Raw genomic sequence first — 17800 nt, 5'->3', positions numbered from 1 at the left:
ACATTCCCTTAGTAAATCCTGTCTCAAAGTAGAAACTGTAATGAGAGCATCATGGGTCAAAACTCTTGAGATATCCTCAAAGCAGATTTTCAAAACAAAGTCTTACTGCTGGATGTTTATATCAGCCAAGAAGGAAAGAAAGAGAATATATAGATGTGTTGTCATGCGGGTCACCACTGTGGACAGCTGGAGCTTAACCCCACTGGGGAGCTCTGGGAAACTGTTGAGAACATGCACCTCAGACTCGCCCACCCAAGGGGTGAGGGAGTAGGGGTATTTATCCTCCTATTTGCACGGTCATCGGTTGAGGGCTGTTGTGGGAGCATTAACTCCCCAGCACAGCTGGCTTGTGCTGTGCTGAGAGGAAGCCCTTAGGCTGTAGTAGGACTCTCCATGAGGTCATGAGCAGGCACCAGCACAGTCTGCTATAGGAGAGAGCCAAGAAGAAATTCAGATTCCCAGGTCCCACACCCAAGATCCAGTAGGTCTATGATAGGACTGGAATCTGTATTTTTTTACAAACTCTTTCAGATGTGTCTGTTGCATCTGACTCCACTGAATTCTACAGCCCAACTTTTTCATTTCTGCCTAGTAATTCTAGTGCCTGTTACCTACTAAGTGGCCAGGGCCACATTAAAACATTGAAGTCCACAGGCATTGAAAAATTATGCCTAACTCTCTGCCATATGTAACTCTATATGAAACAATACTAAATGGTAAAAATAAATAAAGGGAAGGCCAACACAGATCTTATTTTTCCCATGGTGTAGTAGACAGAATAATGGCCCCTGCAAAGATGCCCGCATGCTAATCCCTGGACGCTGTGAATGTGTTATGTTACATGACAAGGAGGAATTAAGGTTGCTAATCAGTTGACCTTGAGATGGGGAGCTCATTCTGGATTTCCCAGGTGGGCTCAATATAATCACAAGGCTCCCTACAAAGGAAAGAAGGAAGGAGAGTCCGAGTCGAGAAGATGTGATGACCAGAGCTGAGGCTGGAGTAATGCCATCGTTGGCTTTGAAGAGGGAGGATAGGACCACAAGCCATGGAGTGTGGTGGCCTCTAGAAGCTGGAAAATACAAGAAAACAGATTCTTTCCTAGAGCCTCCAGGAGGAACGCATACAGCCTTGATGACACTTTGATTTTAGCTCCCTGACACTTCTAACCTACAGAACTGTAAGGTAATAAATTTCTATTTCAGGCCAATTCCTTGCAATAAATCTATTAAAATATAACTCCTACTGGTTCTGCTTCTCTGATTGAACCTTGACTGATATACCTGGTAACCACTTTGATTCCCTCTTAAAAAATATATGAAATATCACATTCATTAAAAAGTTTTTGTTAGTGCCCCTGTTTTGTTGACAACTTCGGCATTTTCTAAGCTCTGGGAAAAGAGTGATGAATAAGACATCAAGTTTCCACATCTGTAAAACTGGGCCAATCAGAGCACTTCATAGGGTTATTATAAGGATTAAATAAGCTACTGAGCATAATGCGCTCGGAATAATGTCTGGTGTAGAGTAAGTGTTCTAGAAATGTTAGAAGGGATAAAGGACAGACGAAAGACAGGAGAAAGACAAGCTCTCTGGTTTCAGGGAGCTTATACCCTAGAGTGGGCAATGGATGATAAACTCAGGAAGAAAGGAAAGTAGGGAAGAAGGCAGAAAATATCTGATAGTGATAAATGCCTCAGAGACACTTAGGTTTAAGACTTTAGACCAACGGTTGGCAGCCGGAGGGCCAAATCCAGCCTGTCAGCTGCTTTCATATGGCCTGTGAGCTAAGAATGGTTTCCACATTTTTAAATGGTTGAAAAAAAATCAAAAGAATGTTGTGTGACCTGTGAAAATGATAAGAAATTCAAATTTCAATATGCATAAAGTTTTATTGGCACACAGCCATGCCTATTTAAATCGTCTACAGCTGCCCTCCCACTGCAACAGCAGGGCTGAGTTATCGCGAGAGAAATCAGAAGACCCCCAAAGCCTAAAATATTACCGTCTGGCTCATTATGGAAAAAGTTTGCCGACCCCTGCTGTAGACTGAGTGGTCAGGGAGGGCCTCCCTGAAGAGGTGACATTTAAGCTGAGACCTGAATGGCGAGAAAGAGGAAGATTGGAGGTAGGAGAGCAGAGAGAACAGAGAACAAAGGCAAGAGCTTTCTCTCTAATCCTACAACAGCCTTCCAAACAGGGCCTCTGTGATGGGGCTCTGAGGCTCTAAGCGTGCTGTGGTGTCCCAGAGGTCCTGAGTTGAGATAGGGAGCCAGAACTGCCTGGCACCAGAGCCTGCTGCCCTGTGCCAGCCCCTTCTCTGCCTTGCAGGGTGCGGGAGCCCAGGAACTGCATGTTGAATGGCTTTATTCGCCTTCCTGAGGGCAATGACCAGGAATTTTAGATTCCTCCCCAAGAACAGGTGAGAAGGGCCTGGGCTCTGCTCCCAGGCCTGACAGCAGGTGTAGTGCGGTCTCCTGCTTGGCAGCAGGCCCACAACGCCACAGAGCCGGAACCTGGCCCTGACGATAGGATCTGTGGCCAGGGCAGTGGGCCAGACAGCGGGGAGAATGCGGGGGCCCTTGGTGACTTCAGGGCTCTGCTTCCATCCTGACTGGCCCACAGCCTGCAGCCTGATGCCAGGGGCCTGCCCCCAGCCCAGGTAGGGTTGTCTGGGGCTGGAAGAAGAATGACAGACTCAAGCTCTCAGTCACTAAGTGTGGCTCAGAGAGAACACACCTCTCAATCCTTTATGGTCCAGTTCACTCCTCCCAGGCTCTGTACTAACACAGGAAAGTAGGCTGTTAGCCCCATTTTACAGCCCGAGAAATTAAGGCAGTGGAGAGCAACAGGGGGTACTGGTTAAAAACACAGACTCTGTGCCTGAAGTCCAGCCTCAACATTTGCCAGCTGTGTGACTTCAGGCAAGTGGCTTGACTTCTCTGTGCTTCAGTTTACAGATTATATAGTATCTGCCTCAAAGAGATGTAAGGAATTAAGGAAACAATAGCCCAGCCCCACTCCCACAAGAAGGACTCAATAAACACTGGCTGATCCTAAGCGCATTCTCTCAGTTAGCTTTGACTACAGTCCTAAGAGGTCTTGGAATGGCAGAGGATTCCGGGTTTGAGCCAGACAGATCTCTCCTCGGCCCAGTTCCTCAGGGCCAAGACCCTGAGTCAAGCTTGACTCCTCTCTTTCTTTTCCATGCCACAGTCCATCAGCAAATCCTGCCTTCAGTGTGCACCCAGAGTCCAACTATCCTTGCCATCTCCATGGTATCACCTTAATCCAAAGAGCCATCAGCTCTTGCCTAGATTATTGCAAAGGCCTCCTAGCTGGTCTGAGGGCTTCCACCCTTGCCCCACCCGATCCTCTCAAGCCTCCACAAGCAGTCAAAGGGGTCCTGATAAAAGTCAGGTCACAGCACTCCTCTTTTCGAAACTCTTCTGTTTCCTAACACATCTAGAGTTAATTGATGTCTTTATTTATTCAATGATCATTTATTATTGAGTACTTATTACGTGCCGGTACTGTTCTAGGCATTGGAGACAAAAACAGAAAAAAAAGAAACAAAAACCTCTGCATTCAGGGAGTTTACATTCTCCTGGAGGGAGAAGGACAATAAACAAATACGTAAGTAAAATATATAATATGTTAGGTGTTATGGAGAAAAATCACTCAGGGAAGGGGAGGGGGCTTGGATTTTAAACAGGGTGGTCACGGAAGGTGTAATGGACAAAATAAGGGTTAAACAAAAAGCCCAAAAGTAGGAAAGGTGGGAGCCAGGGGGCAACCTAGAAGCGGAGTATTCTAGACAAAGGGCTCAGCAAGTGCAGGGCTGGACCTGTTCCTGGTGGGTTTCAGGCACATGCAGGAAGCCACTGTGACCATAGTGGAAAGTGTGTAGGAGGGGGAACGGGGATGAACTCAGAAGGGTAAAGGGGGCAAGGTTGAGTCCTGTAGGTTCTCGAAGTTTTTTTTCCTCTGATTGAGATTGGAAGCAGGTGGAGGTTCTGAGCAGAGGAGGAACTGGAGTTTTAAAAGATCCCTGGGCCGCTGTGTGGAAGACCACAGGAACAACGGCAGAGTCAGAAAGGCTGTTTAGGCAGCTATCACAGCTCTTACGAGATATGACGGCTTGGACCAGGGAGGGAGGTAGCAGCAGAGGCGGTGTCAAATCCGAAGGCCGCACAATAGGGTACCAGCCCTCCTGAGGAGATCCCTCCTACCCTTCCAACCTCACCTCGTGCCTTCCTGTATCCCCAACCCCACAGACCACTGCTAGCCACGTATAGGCGTTTAGTGAGTATCTGCTGACTCCATGAACAAATTAATGAATTTGTGATGAATTAATAATCCAGCCCTAGATCATCATCGCCTATCTTAACGATAGGCGTATAGTCAGAGCTCAATAAATGTTTACAGATACGATACTGAATAATTCTGCAAAACCCAGGTGGTTAGTCCTCTTTACAGCTGAGGAAAATTGAGGCTCAGGCTGAGAAAGTGTCCCCCCCGGGGTCCCTCTGCACAGCCTAGGCTAGAAGCTTCCTTCCCTTTTAGCAAGCTGAAGTCCTGTAACCTGGGTGGAGAGAGCCTTGCCTTCAGGGTGAGTCACAGTGACCTCACACAAGTTTTCCCCTAAATCTCCCTGCCCTGTGGGAGGGGAAAAGCCAGAAGATGACGAGGGTCATAAAGCCCAAGCTGGACGCGAGTCCCGAAATTGCCCTTAGGGTCCTCCCACGCGCCTCCTCCCACCCTCGCACCATAGAGACGAAGAGACAGAGGGATCGCCCTCGCGTGGCCGAGGCCCCGCCCCCCGCTCGCCCGCCGCGCGCCCGCGCCTCCAGCGGAAGCCGGAAGCGAAAGCGGGCCTTGCTAGCCCCCGGCTCCGAACTCGGTGGTCTTGGAGGCTCCGCAGGATGGGGCAGAAGATGGCAGAGGAGGAGTGAGTGGGCTTTTCCGGGGCGGCGGAGGCGGCAGGGCTGGGCTCCGGGTGACAGCGAGCGCCTCAGGCCGCCCTCCGGCCCCGGAAGGCGGAGCTCCTTGTGCCGGTTGGTCAGGACTGACCATGCCGGCGCCGCGAGGAGGGCGGGAGGGACGGGCCTGGGCCCAGCGGGGCCCTGCAGCCGCCGTGAGGTCGGACCCTCAGGCTGGGGATTGGCCGCCCAGGGCGGGCTTCGAAAGCCATCTTGCGGAAACCGCAACCCAAATTGCACTTTCCCAGTTTTCGGTCATCTGGTGATTACGGAACGCTCCACCAGCTCCTCCAGGAAGTCCCCCCTTCCTACTTAGCCAGTCGCCTCCTCCACTGTAACGATCGGTTTTCGCTTCTGTGTCGTCCACTGAGTTTCGTTCACTCATAACGGTTGGCCATCCACTCTATTTCAGGCCCTGGGCACGTAGTAGTGAAGGAGGCAGACCAGGAGCCGCCCTCAGGGAGCTTCCGTTCTAGTGGAAAAGAAGAACATAAATAGACAAGACGACTTCAGTGCTCTGAAGGAAATGGAATAGTGTTGGGGTGGGGGAGTCTGCTCAGGAGGATGTGACATGCCAGCTGAAACTTTAATAACCGGAAGGAGGGATAGGAGAGGGAACAGCAAGTGCACAAGGCCAGAAGCAAGAAGGAGCTTAGTGCCTTTGAGGGACAGGAAGAAAGGCAGGCTAGGTGGAGTGTAGACAGCCATCTCCATACCTGCAGGGCACAGTCTGCTGCATATTATAGATGCCCTATCTGTGTTCCTGGAATGAGTATGTAAAAGTTAACAAGGAACCCTATGGTTGAAATTTGACTCGTTCACCTGCCAGTTTTACGGTTATGTCTTTTCTCTGGGTGGTCATTTCATTTAGTCCACTTATTTATTAAGTGTCTGTGCTGTCCCAGACGCTAAATGGGGCCTCAGCAGCACAAAGCAAAAAGAGGTGATATAGCCCAGTGATTTCAAGTTTGGTCTCAAAGTTTGGCTCTGCCACGGAACCGTCTGAGATATTGGCCAAGTTATGCAGCCTCTCTGAGCCTCAGTTCTTCTAGGGTAAAAAAGGGAAAGTAATAGTACCCACCTTGGGCATGTTGTGTCTATTCAGTGAGAGGGTGTGTGTTACCTAGTACCTGGAATGAAGCAGTAGTCAATAAACATTAGCTGTTATAATCATAATTACAATGATTATTGTATGAGTATTGCACAGGTTTACAGCCCTAACACAATGTGAGGAGAGCTGTGAGGAACATAAGCAGTAGGGTGGAGGGGGGCGTCACAGAGGTGGTTACATTTGAGCCTTTGGAATCTGAGAAGGGTTTTGTAAAGTAGGGTGGGGCCTTCCAACCAGATCAACAATTGGGCGAATTCAGGTGTTTTCTTCAACTTGCAGATAATAATCCAAGGAAAACAGTGTCAACTGGAGAAATAAAGGCGCCAGGAAATAATATTGTTCCTTACAATGTGATGAGAGTCCAGTTTACCTCCATTTAAATCCCCCATTAAGTGCCAGAGAGCAGGTGGCATTCTGTTTCTACACCAGCGCTGATTCCCCCTTGTTCCTGTCCCCTAAGTGGCTGTATTCAGAAGCATCTGAGGCCACTGGTACCCTCCTGCTGCAGCAGGCAGGAATTTTCTTAATCAGTTTGGAAAGCCTGCCTTTTGGTTGCAAGACTCGTGACTCGCATAAACTTCTGTCCCAGGTTCTCTTTCTGGGGGGCGGGTGTGTGTGTGTGTGTTGATGCTTCAGGGCCGTTTTTCCTTTATCTAATTCTGCTTTTTATGTTCTCCAACAGGTTCCCCAACACAACTCATGAAGGTTTCAATGTCACCCTCCACACTACCCTGGTTGTCACTACGAGACTGGTGCTCCCGACCCCTGCCAAGCCCATCCTCCCCGTGCAGACGGGGGAGCAGGCTCAGCAGGAGGAGCAGTCAAATGGCATGACCATCTTCTTCAGCCTCCTCGTCCTAGGTGAATGTGGAGACACCATAGTCTGCCATCTTGAGCGTCCGGGTGCACCGTCTGTGTGGCTCACCCCGTTTAAACCAGTGTTTCCTTAGTCAGGTCTTCCTCCCATTTGGGTCTCACTTCAAACACTGAGGGACAGTGATCAGTTCATAACATCATAACATATATGATAACATCAAAACATATAAAACTTTTGCTTTATAAAATTGTAGAGCTTAGCAATTCTGTAGTGCCCTTAATGTAATATCTTAGACGTCCTCTGGAAGAAAGAATTAAAGAATTTTTGACCTAGAAAGAACCTTGAATATCTTCTAGTTTAGTGGATTTCAAAGTCAGCTCATGAGAGTCTGTGTGTGTGTGTGTGTGTGTGTGTGTAGGTGGTGGTAGCAGTAGGTGGGGGGGGTCAAGGGAAGGGCATCCAGCTTTATGACCAGAGCAGCATTATGACCAGAGCAGCATTTTGTCATATCTGTTAGGCTTCCATGTAAAATTTTATGTAAAGGTTTTGCTGCTGTGTAAAAGATCAGATACCCTTGCCCTAGCACAGTTTTCCTTAACCTCTGTCCTTTCCATTAACCATGGTTGTGACTTCTGCCATATCTGTGTATACCTGTGCTGTTGTTTATTTATGTAATATTTTTCTTTAAACGGATTCACTCTCTCAACCTTAAAATCTCATTTTGTTCAACCTCCTTCTTTAACGGGTGAGGAAGTTTAGGCCCAGAGAGGTTAAGCAATTGACATACCTGGTTTGGTATTAGACTAAAGACTAATACTCAGGTTGGCAGACATCAGTCAAGAAATTTAGATAAAAGGCGATAACTTAGATGCCTCCCAGAGACTGTGGACAGTTGACAGCTGTTTTAGATGAAAAAATCCAGTTGAAACTGCAGCTACTTTGGGTTAGCTGAGGAAGAAATAGTTTAGAATTTGACCCAAGTCCGAAGTTTTAGTTGAAAAGCAAGCTTGGCACGTTTACATTCTCTGCTCTTCTTTAACGATACTAAGACTTATTTCTAATGAGATTAGAGCTTTTCAGAAGAGTGAAAGGTGCAGAGAGCTGGGGCTGAGGAAGAGGGGAAAAGGTGCAGAGTATTTTTCTGATGTCTATTAGGACTGTTTTGGTTTGGTTTTTTTTTTTTTGAGGAAAAGCATAACTTCTTTCACATTTCTATTCAGATTCAGTTAATGGTCAAATAATTTTAATAATAATTTTATTTAAAATCCAGGAGTCATCTTTGTTTCTCATAGATTTTTTAAAACTTTTAAATTTAATACTGAAAAAGTACACAAACCACAAGTGTACAATTTCTCATGTAGATGTAATGCCCAGGTAATTTTTTACCCTTTTATGTAGTTGAATTCTATTTCTAGGAGATTACTTCAACAGTCAAGGACTCTTTGTTTTGTTTTGTTTTCGTTTTCTTTTGTTACAGTAGTTGAATACAAAGAAGAAAAGCAATTTTTTTCTTGATCAAGAAATCTTTAGTACCTGAATTCTTAATCCTGAAGGAGTATTATTAGTCTCTTTACATTGTTGTCAGCTTGATATGTTAGAGAATATAAAAGGCAGGCCTGGAAAAACTTTTGTAATCGCTATTTTCATGGGAGGGTGAAAAGAATAAGTAAGACTTTCAAAGTAATTTTCAGGGTGTGGAGCATTTAACCTTAGCCTGTGCCAGAGACCACAAAACAGGTTTTTATAATCCAGGCAAAATCCTGCCCAGTGTTAATACATCTTTGGGGCCAGAAAGGGCTGAACTGTAATTAATAGTGCTGTATATTTCTCTTGGATTGTCTTCTCTTCAGATAGATCATAAACCTAGACTTTAGAGCTGTACTAATGTCAGGTGGGTTCTGTTTTCACCCATCAGGTTGTTGGCAGTTTCTGAGTTGGTATCCACTTTTTATGTATAAGTCAGCATGTGTTAACAGAGTGGAATGCTTTCTTTCTTTTCTTTTTTTTTTTTTTGCTGAGGAAGATTTGCCTTAAGCTAACGTCGGCTGCCAATCTTCCTCTTTTTTGTCTGTGAGCCCCGCCACAGCATGGCCACTGACAGACGAGTGGTGTAGGTCCACACCCAGGAAGCAAACCCAGGCCGCAGAAGTGGAATGTGCCAGACTTAACCGCTAGGCCACTGGGACTCACCCTGGAATGCCTTCTTTTTAAGTAAATTTGAAGGCATTTTTTCCTCTCTTCTTGTATATTATCAACAAGATATTATGTACCTTGTATATTTATTCCTGATTAGATGGTCCAAACAATGTAAATCTGATAAAGTAAAAAAAAGTTACTGTTAATAGGTAACTTGCTAACTCACTAAATACATGAACTATAGTGAATTGAGGGAAATTAGCCCATAGATTATTCTAGACTTCAGGAACTCCTAACCTGGAACACATTTACCACTTTTGTGTCCTATTTTAGTCAAGTTACAGAGGATTACAGTGTGCTCCCCGTTGTTGAGAAGGGGTGACAAGACTTGAGTTAAACTTTTGACTTTTAGGAGCTTGAAATCAGCTGACTGACAGTTAACTCTTGCAGACCTTTGACTGCAGAAACAATGGTGAGTCCTTGTTACTGACTTACACTGGAGTTAACAGCATCACTTGACACATACATTTTATAGACCATTAAATTTAATGGTGTTATTAAAATTGACATGTCTCTGTGTTAATATAGTTTCCATAATTGATACTTCAGGCGTGAAAAATTGGAAGCACATTAACTTGTGGCATACATATCCTCTATACCACACAGAAGTTTTGTCCCTTCTTGCTCTGTTTTTTCCCAATTGTACTTAAAGACATGTACTTGTATGTATATATACATACGTATATTCATAAGCACGTGCACACGTACAGGCACATATAGCTTGGCTTTTGTTTGTTTTAATATAAATAGGGTCCTATAGCTTGCTTTTTCATCTCATAGAATGTCTTGGAGATCTTTCCATGTTACTGTTTTTTGTATCTACTTCATCCTTTTTTTTTTTTTTTTTAAAGATATGTATGTGGTAAAATAAATATAACGTAAAACTTATCATTTTAACCATTTTAAAATGTACACTTCAGTGGCATTTAGTACATGCACAGTGATGTGCAACCATCACCACTATCTAGTTCCAGAACATTTTCATCACCCCAAAAGGAAACCCAGACTCATTGAAAGCAGTCACTCCACATTCTCCCCTCCCTCTAGTGTCTGGTAAGCACTGTTCTGCTTTCTGTCCCTAGGTATTTGCCTACTTAGAATATTTCATAGAAGTGGAGTCATACAATATGGGGCCTTTTATGTCTCCCTTCTTTCACTTAGCATAATGTCTTCAAGATTCATCCATGTTGTAACGTGTTAGAATTGCATTCCTTTTTATGGCTGAATAATATTCCATTGTGTGGATACACCACATTATGTTTATCCATTCATCAGCTGATGGACATTTGGATTGTTTCCACCTTTTGGCTATTGTGAACAGTGCTACTGTGAACATTTGTGTACAGGTTTTTGTGTGGACGTATGTTTTTATTTCTCTTGGATGTATACCTAGGAGTGGAATTGCTGGGTTAAATGGTTACTCTATGTATAACTTTCTCAAGAACTGCCAAACTTTTCCACAGAGGCTGCACCATTTTACATTCCCACCAGCAATGCACAAGGGTTCTAGTTCCTCTGCATCCTTGCCAATACTTGTTATTTTCTGTTTTGTCTTGTTTTTTAATTATAGCCATCTTAGTGGGTGTGAAGTTGTATCTTGTGGTTTTGATTTGCATTTTTCTTTTTTTTAATTAATTAATTAATTTTTTTGAGGAAGATCAGCCCTGAGCTAACATCTGATGCCAGTCCTCCTTTTTTTTTGCCCGGGAAGATTGGCCCTGGGCTAACTTCTGTGCCCATCTTCCTCTACTTTATATGGGACGCTGCCACAGCATGGCTTGACAAGTGCATCAGTGCGCGCCTGAGATCCGAACCCATGAACCCACAAAAACCCAGGCCGCCGTAGTGGAATGTACACACTTAACCACTATGCCACCGGGCCGGCCCCTGCATTTTTCTTTTGACTAATGATGTTGAGCATCTTTTCATGTGCTTATTGGCTGTTGTATATCTTCGGGGAAATGTCTGTTTAGGTCCGTTGCCCGTTTTTAAACTGTGTTCTTTGTCTTTTTGTTGTTGAGTTGTAAGAGTTCTTTATATATTCTGGATACTAGACCCTTATCAGATATATGATTTTCAAGTATTTTCTCCCATTCTGTGGGTTGTCTTTTCAGACCTCATTCTTTTTAATGGCTAAAGACTTTTGCCTGGCATTGATGAGCCTTATAGTTAGCTCTCTCTGTTGATAGACAGTTTTCCCCTCTGCTCTTTAAGGTGCAAATAGTTGTTTGATTTATGAGAATAAATTTTTAAATTAATTTTTAATCCAGCTTGGTGCAAAGACAAAGCAGGAACTGATCAACTCCCTAGATCTATTTCTGTCTACTTACATGCTCATGTGCCTGCCTTTGTAGACAGTAGGCATGGTCATTGGTCACGTGTTATGCTTATGCGTTGGAACTTTTCTCTTGCTCTTAGTATTTAATGTAGGATTTTTCTAACTAAGTTAAATATTTATAATAAAATAACACCACAGATTGATAATTTAGAGTGCAGAGTGAAAGGAGGACAAAATTTCTATATTTACAACTGTTTCCTTTCTCTGGCCACCTGGTACTTTTTGGTGAGACTAAAGATATCTAATTTCTCAGTGTGGGCTCTGAGGGTGGCCAGTTAGCAGCCGTGCAGACTGTTTAAACATTTCCTTTTACAGAAAAAAAGCAACAAAATTATTTTTAGTGTTGGGAAGATAATACTGTGACTGATGAGATGGTGTGCCACCTAGGTACCTAATAAAAGAAAGAGACATGCGCACTGGCATTTGGACCATGAAATTACATGTCGGAATTATTTATGTGAAAGTAGGCTTTTTTTTTTTCAGTCCAGAAATACTTATTCCTTTCAAATAGTTTGACATAGTTTTGTTTCCTCTCTTTTCTTTCATGACAATACCCTTGTGAGGAAAGTCAGACATTATTCCTACTTTGGAGATGGGGGAAGGAGGGCAGCCAAAAGGGAGATGGTGGTGCCCAGGATTAAGGGCACGGGGTTGGGAACAGGTTCAACTCTGCACCCCCTACCAGTGATGTGACCTCTTTAAGCCTCGGTTTTCTCATCTGTAGTCAAAGGAGGTGACGGTGATAACAGTTAGTTCAGAGAGGGTGTTGGGGGTTAGATGAGACCACGCTTGGGAAGTGCTCAGTGCAGTGTCAGGCTCATAGGGAGCCCAGGACCCAGCTGGGGAGCAGGAGCCCCATCTTTAGGTCTTTGATGTTCTTATCGCCAAACCAAAGTATTTACTTTGTCCTGTTTATAAAACACGATCACTTCCTTTATGTTAAAAGAGAACCAATCACATGGTGGCAAAATACTTCATGTCAACATATTCTGTTGCGGTTATGTTGACATAAAAGTGATTGATTTCATTGACCTCTTCCTCACCCTTTAGAGTTTTCCAGTTGATGATTACTTCAAAAAACGTTGAGGACCATTTCTCAGAATCAGGGAAATTTGAATAATTTTAAATGGTTGTTTAAGGTTTAATAGCTTAGGAAAAAATTAGACGTCTGTTGCTCTTTCAGTAACCACTGGAAAACAAGCTAGTTCAGGCGTATAAAGAAGTGTGGAGAAAATGTTATCAACACTGTGAGTCTACCTCCGGGCTGAGAAATAAGAGATGGAAAATACAATTGAAGTGTACTGTGTCGTTGTCAGTTGTCCGTTTCCCTGGCAGCCTCCCAGAGGTAACCATTGCCTTGAACTTGGTGTTTATCATTTAAAATTGTGCTGTTTTAACAATGTCTTATTTTTTCCCCACAGCTATCTGCATCATACTGGTGCATTTACTGATCCGATACAGGTTACATTTCTTGCCAGAGAGCGTTGCTGTTGTTTCTTTAGGTAAGTGCGTATTGGTGATTCTATAATAAAAGCAGTAACAGTAATTAACATTTTTTGAGTGTCTTCCTGGTGCCAGGAACCACAAGAGATGCAGTACATACCTGATCTCACTTAATCCTCACTGCAACTTGCCCTAAGGGTGGTGGATCCCTTAGGATCCCATTTTACAGATGAGGACACTGTGGCTCAGAGAGGGGTGATGACCTCCTAAAGCTCACCTAGAAGCCCCTCTATACAGCTCGAAGCCCCTTTCTACTTCTAGAACTGCCCTTGGGGCGCACTGACCTCTGCTACTAGGCTATGCTGACACCTGTCTCCACTAAGGCCAGTATTGACCCTTAATTCATAGAGTCACTGAGTTTTACAGCCAGAAGGGACTCTCACTTTACAGTTTAGGTAGGAGAAATGGCTCACTTGAATGTCCGAGTAGATCTTAAGTCTTCAGAGAACATTCCATTTGCTTGCATTTCTCTTTTTTATTTCCTGTGGCAATTAACTGTTAGGATAATTAGCCTTTATTCGGAGAGAATGAATTAGTGTAATAGCCCGTGTGAGCTCACATGCAAGTTCATTGCAGTGGCTTGTGAAGGAAGAAGCAGGGACCTTACTTTTCAGTAATTATTAAAATCAAGACTAAAGTGGGTGGGTGTGCTTAAGACATAGTTAATAAAGTTTTACTAAGGTCAGCTAAAGCCTTCTTCACTTTGTTATATTGTAGTTACTTTTACTAGTTTCTACTTGCCTACTGATGATATTTAATTTTTTCTTATCACCACTGACACTTTATAAGTTAATTTTCTTTATCTTGTCGATCTTGTTTAGTATATTTAGAAATTCTTTCATAATATAAGTAATGGTTTAGGTTAGCTTTGGAAATGAACATTCAGACTGTTCCTTCTCCTTCCCCCATCACCACCTGTGTCCTACTACTTAGGTACAATCCCTCCTGTATTTTCCCTGGACTTCACAGCACTACTGAGTGCCAGGTTCTGGCCTGTGAGCTTTCACATTGCCATCTCGTTTAAGCCTCATAACCCCCAGGCGATGCCATATTGTAAGGAAGAGACACCACTGGGTAGTATTGATCTTCAGTAAAGAGTTGGAGACCAGTTTTACTCAAAGAATTCCTGTTCTCTATTTAGCAGGCTCTTCAGCTGCATATCCTGGCAGATAGATTCTAACAACTTTGGCTAATGAGATAGCCTTGGAGCTCTACGAATAGGAGTGTCCTTCATTAACATTCCTTTTCTGCTATGAGGCACATTGAAAATAACCTACATAGCTAATACCTAGTATTCTGGGGCATTCAGTAAAGACTTAAAAAACCGCTACTAGGAGTTTGCAGTTTTGTGGTCAGTTTTAGTTTCTTGAGAATAAGAACTGTAATTGGTGTGTATTTAGATATCACGCACATGGAAATTAAGATGATGGTTCTTATAATTTGGTCAGGAATGTCAAGGTTTTCGCTGTCTCTTGAATGTTTGGGTAACTGCAGGTCGATGAACGCCAGTGCTTGTATTAGGACTTACAGCAGACATTGTTGATTGCCTACCAAGTGTCATTTCCCCCTTCTTTCTAGAAAATAGAACCCTAATTTTGATCAGTTATCTTGCCACAGTGTTCTCAAGGAAGATGGGACCCTCCAAGTCAAGATTGGTCTTCACTCTCAAAATAATTCCACTCTCCTTTGCCAATGATTGGTTGAGAGGGGTGGAGGCAGCAAGGCAATGTGAAACCTAGTTCTGGCCAGTGGGACCAAGGGGAAGTGTGCTGGGTGGCGAGTTTTGGAAAATTCTTTCTCTCTGATAAAGAGTAATTCCCCTTCCTTTGATGCTGTTGTACGAGGATGTGATGCCTGGAGCACTGGTAGCTCTGTTGCAGTCACTGTGGCTCAAAGACAAAAGCCAGAATGCTAAGGATTGCCAAGGGGACTGATGGGAAGCCCAGATGCTTGACTGCAGTGTTGTTTTGTGGCATTGATTGTCCTGGAGCTCCCTATCTCAGAGCTGCCTGTCGTATGAGATAATAAACATCTGTTGTTCAAGACGTTTTTAGTCAGGTGTTCTTTTACTTGCAGCTAAAAACATCTTAACTGATATAGGACTCTTTCCATTCAAGGGACAAAGTCAATTCAAATTGATTCAAAGAAAACAGATTGGTGGGGGTGGAGTTGCACACCCATTGGCTCATCTAACCGAAAACACTCCAGGTGGTGCTAACTTCAGACTTAGCTTTGCTGACTGTTTTTCTCCATTTCTCGACAGTGCTTCCCTTTGTTTGGGCTTCACTCAGGCAGGCTCTCTCCATGTGGTAAGCCTTTCCAGCTTCAGGCTTACTGTCCTTACAGTAGCAATCACAGCGGGAACGGTGGCCTCCTCTTCTCCCTGGTTCCACCAGAAGTTGTAGGATGACCACGTGGCCACCCCAGAACTGGGCATGGGATGGAATGATGCTGAGGGTCGGCCAAGGTTCTCCATCCACAAGGTTCATGTCTTCACTGATGTTGCAGAAATAACTGTAGCCTGTACAGCCAGGTCTTGGGAGGGGTGATGGAAGTAAGTCTTGCTTTCCATACTTACTTGCTAACTCAGGTGATTGGAATGCTAAGAGCACTTCCAGAGAGAGTGCTGGGGTCCAGAAAGTATTTATTATTATATTAGAAGACATTTGGTTAGAATTTAGAAATGCTGACAAAGCTATCAAAATAGTTCTCTATTTCATAAAGCTATGTAAATTAGGGAATAATTTTTCTCCTACTGCAGCAAAGTGCAACAAAATACTGAGATATCCACCATTTCAAGAATTTCCAACTTTTGTGCCGAAAAAGAATCTAAATGAAGCTGCCAGAGAAAATGGGGTTTTCATTCTTTCAGGGATAAATTTTCCTAGCCTCCCTCTTCTAGCCAGAAGTTACTTTTTAGTCTGCAGTCATTTAGAGACATTATTGGTCTTTTGTGTTACAGTGAAGCATTCAGAGTTCTTAAGAAATTGTTGGTATAGAAAACGACTATCTGCACTTGAAATGCACATTTCCCTTCTATTTTATTGTATTTTCAAGACTTTTTTCAATCTTTGTAAGAACATAGTATCAACATGAAGTTCTAAAGATAGTTCCTTGGCTCTTGTTCAAAGCTTTCAAATACTTTCTATACTTAAGGGATTCTGTAGTTTGGACCTTTTTTAAAAAAAATATGTTTTTTGCACAGCTATATGGAAAAAGAAAAATCCTTTTCGTTGACAACTTCAACTGTTTTTACCATGCTTCATTCTCTTCCAAACCATGTGTAGACATATACATAGCAGTTAAATAACTTTACTTGGTTGGTGTTTATATCATTTTTTTGTGTTCTTTCCTTTTTACCATTCTTTGTCTATATTAGTTAAGTTCACATATTTATTTTTATTAGCCATATAGTGCTGATTCACTGTTTATATATTTTGGGCTGAAATTTATAAGGAATGAAAATGAAATAACTGTACTGCCCTCTATCTTCTGTTGTATATAGCAAAAACAGGAGTTTGTTTTTCACAACCATACTTTATCTTAGAGTGAGGAAAGGCCAGAATGGGGTTAAGTAAGGGCTGGAAATTTGACTTTCAAATGCCAAGGTTTAGCCTGAATACTGCTGACAGTTAGAAAAACCATGTTTTAACTTGTAACTAAATTTGATTAAATCGTTGAATAAGTAGGATACATGAAAGTGCTCCCCTGTCATAACCTTCCTGACTGTGCTTTTAGTTATAGTAATTGCTTCTTGTTTTGACTAAAGGATTTTAATGTTTTTTAAGATTAGTACTCTCTTTGTCGATGGGGGTTTTGAGTGGAAGATGAGAAATCACTCAGTTCCTGAGTTATTGACTAAAGATAATTCTAGAAAAAGCAGATACAGTAATTATATTCTAATTATACTAAAGTTCTAAAAAAATTTTTTTTGTGTGAGGAAGATCGGCCCTGAGGTAACATCTGCCAATCCTCCTCTTTTTGCTGAGGAAGACTGGCCCTGGGCTAACATCCATGCCCATCTTCCTCCACTTTATATGGGATGTTGCCACAGCATGGCTTAACAAGCAGTGCATCGGTGCGCGCCCGGGATCCGAACCGGCGAACCCCGGGCTGCCACAGTGGAATGCGCGCGCTTAACCACTTGCATCACCAGGCCAGTCCCCTAAAAACTTTTTTTTAAAGAAAACTTAGAGAATCCTAACTGTAACTGTAACGGCTTTCATTACTTTTTAGACTATTAGAATCTAATCCTGACACAGCTTAAAATGTCCCATGGGTAGCTCTCTCCCTGAATCTTAGGTGTTTTGATTTTTAGAGGAGAAATAGGTATTCATTTGTTGGTATTAGAGTAGCCGTCTTAGAGGCAGAGGCCAAAATTTGTTGTCAAATTGACAAAATGATCACATTAGACTAAGGATTTTCCAGGCTGTTGCATTCCAAGGATGAGTGCTAGCACACTTAGCCTTCGTGTTTCTGGAAACATGGATCAGAGGTGACAATTTATTCTAGAAACGTCTTGTTGCTGTTTTGCTGCCGTTAGCTTAATGTGTGCTCTGAATGTAATAGCTTCCTGCTTTGCCTGGAGTCTTGCTTTGGCTTTCCTAGTTTTATGGTCATCTTCTCTTGGCTCAGCATTTTATCATCTTTAAGTTGTATTTTATACTTAAATCATCCGGATAATGCCAGAATAATCAGGCAGTCTAAATTTTACAAGAAGAAAGGCTGTTAAAGAATTACATTCTGAAACTGCCTGTGTTTGGGCTGATTTCTATAAATTTCCTCTTAGACCACATAAATGTTCTCCTCTACGGATTAGAAAGGAATAACATTCCTCTGAAAAAGTAAGCTAT

General features: G+C 43.0%; 1 protein-coding gene across 9 annotated transcripts in view; it reads left to right on the top strand.

Annotated features, from left to right (window-relative positions):
* Positions 1-4847: 4847 nt before the first annotated feature.
* The window catches only part of SLC9A8 (solute carrier family 9 member A8), a 72693-nt gene continuing 59740 nt past the window's right edge, over positions 4848-17800 (top strand). For 8 of the 9 annotated variants that reach the window (XR_015555559.1, XR_015555560.1, XR_015555562.1 and 5 more), the window contains exons 1-3: positions 4848-4951; positions 6776-6954; positions 12866-12946. Coding sequence is in view for 4 of the 9 variants with exons in the window: in XM_087445126.1 (XP_087301252.1) it covers positions 4926-4951; positions 6776-6954; positions 12866-12946 (286 nt within the window). In the remaining 5 variants the exon portion in view is untranslated. Of the gene's footprint in view, positions 4952-6775; positions 6955-9457; positions 9519-12865; positions 12947-17800 lie in introns of those variants that run through there. The other variant, XM_087445129.1, reaches the window with a different exon arrangement.

This window comes from Ceratotherium simum, chromosome 21 (assembly GCF_057802395.1).
Source record: "Ceratotherium simum simum isolate JZ-2026a chromosome 21, ASM5780239v1, whole genome shotgun sequence".
In the NCBI taxonomy this organism is placed as follows: domain Eukaryota; kingdom Metazoa; phylum Chordata; class Mammalia; order Perissodactyla; family Rhinocerotidae; genus Ceratotherium; species Ceratotherium simum.
The sequence above is the reverse complement of the archived record's forward strand: the minus strand, read 5'-3'. Positions and strand labels throughout refer to the sequence as shown.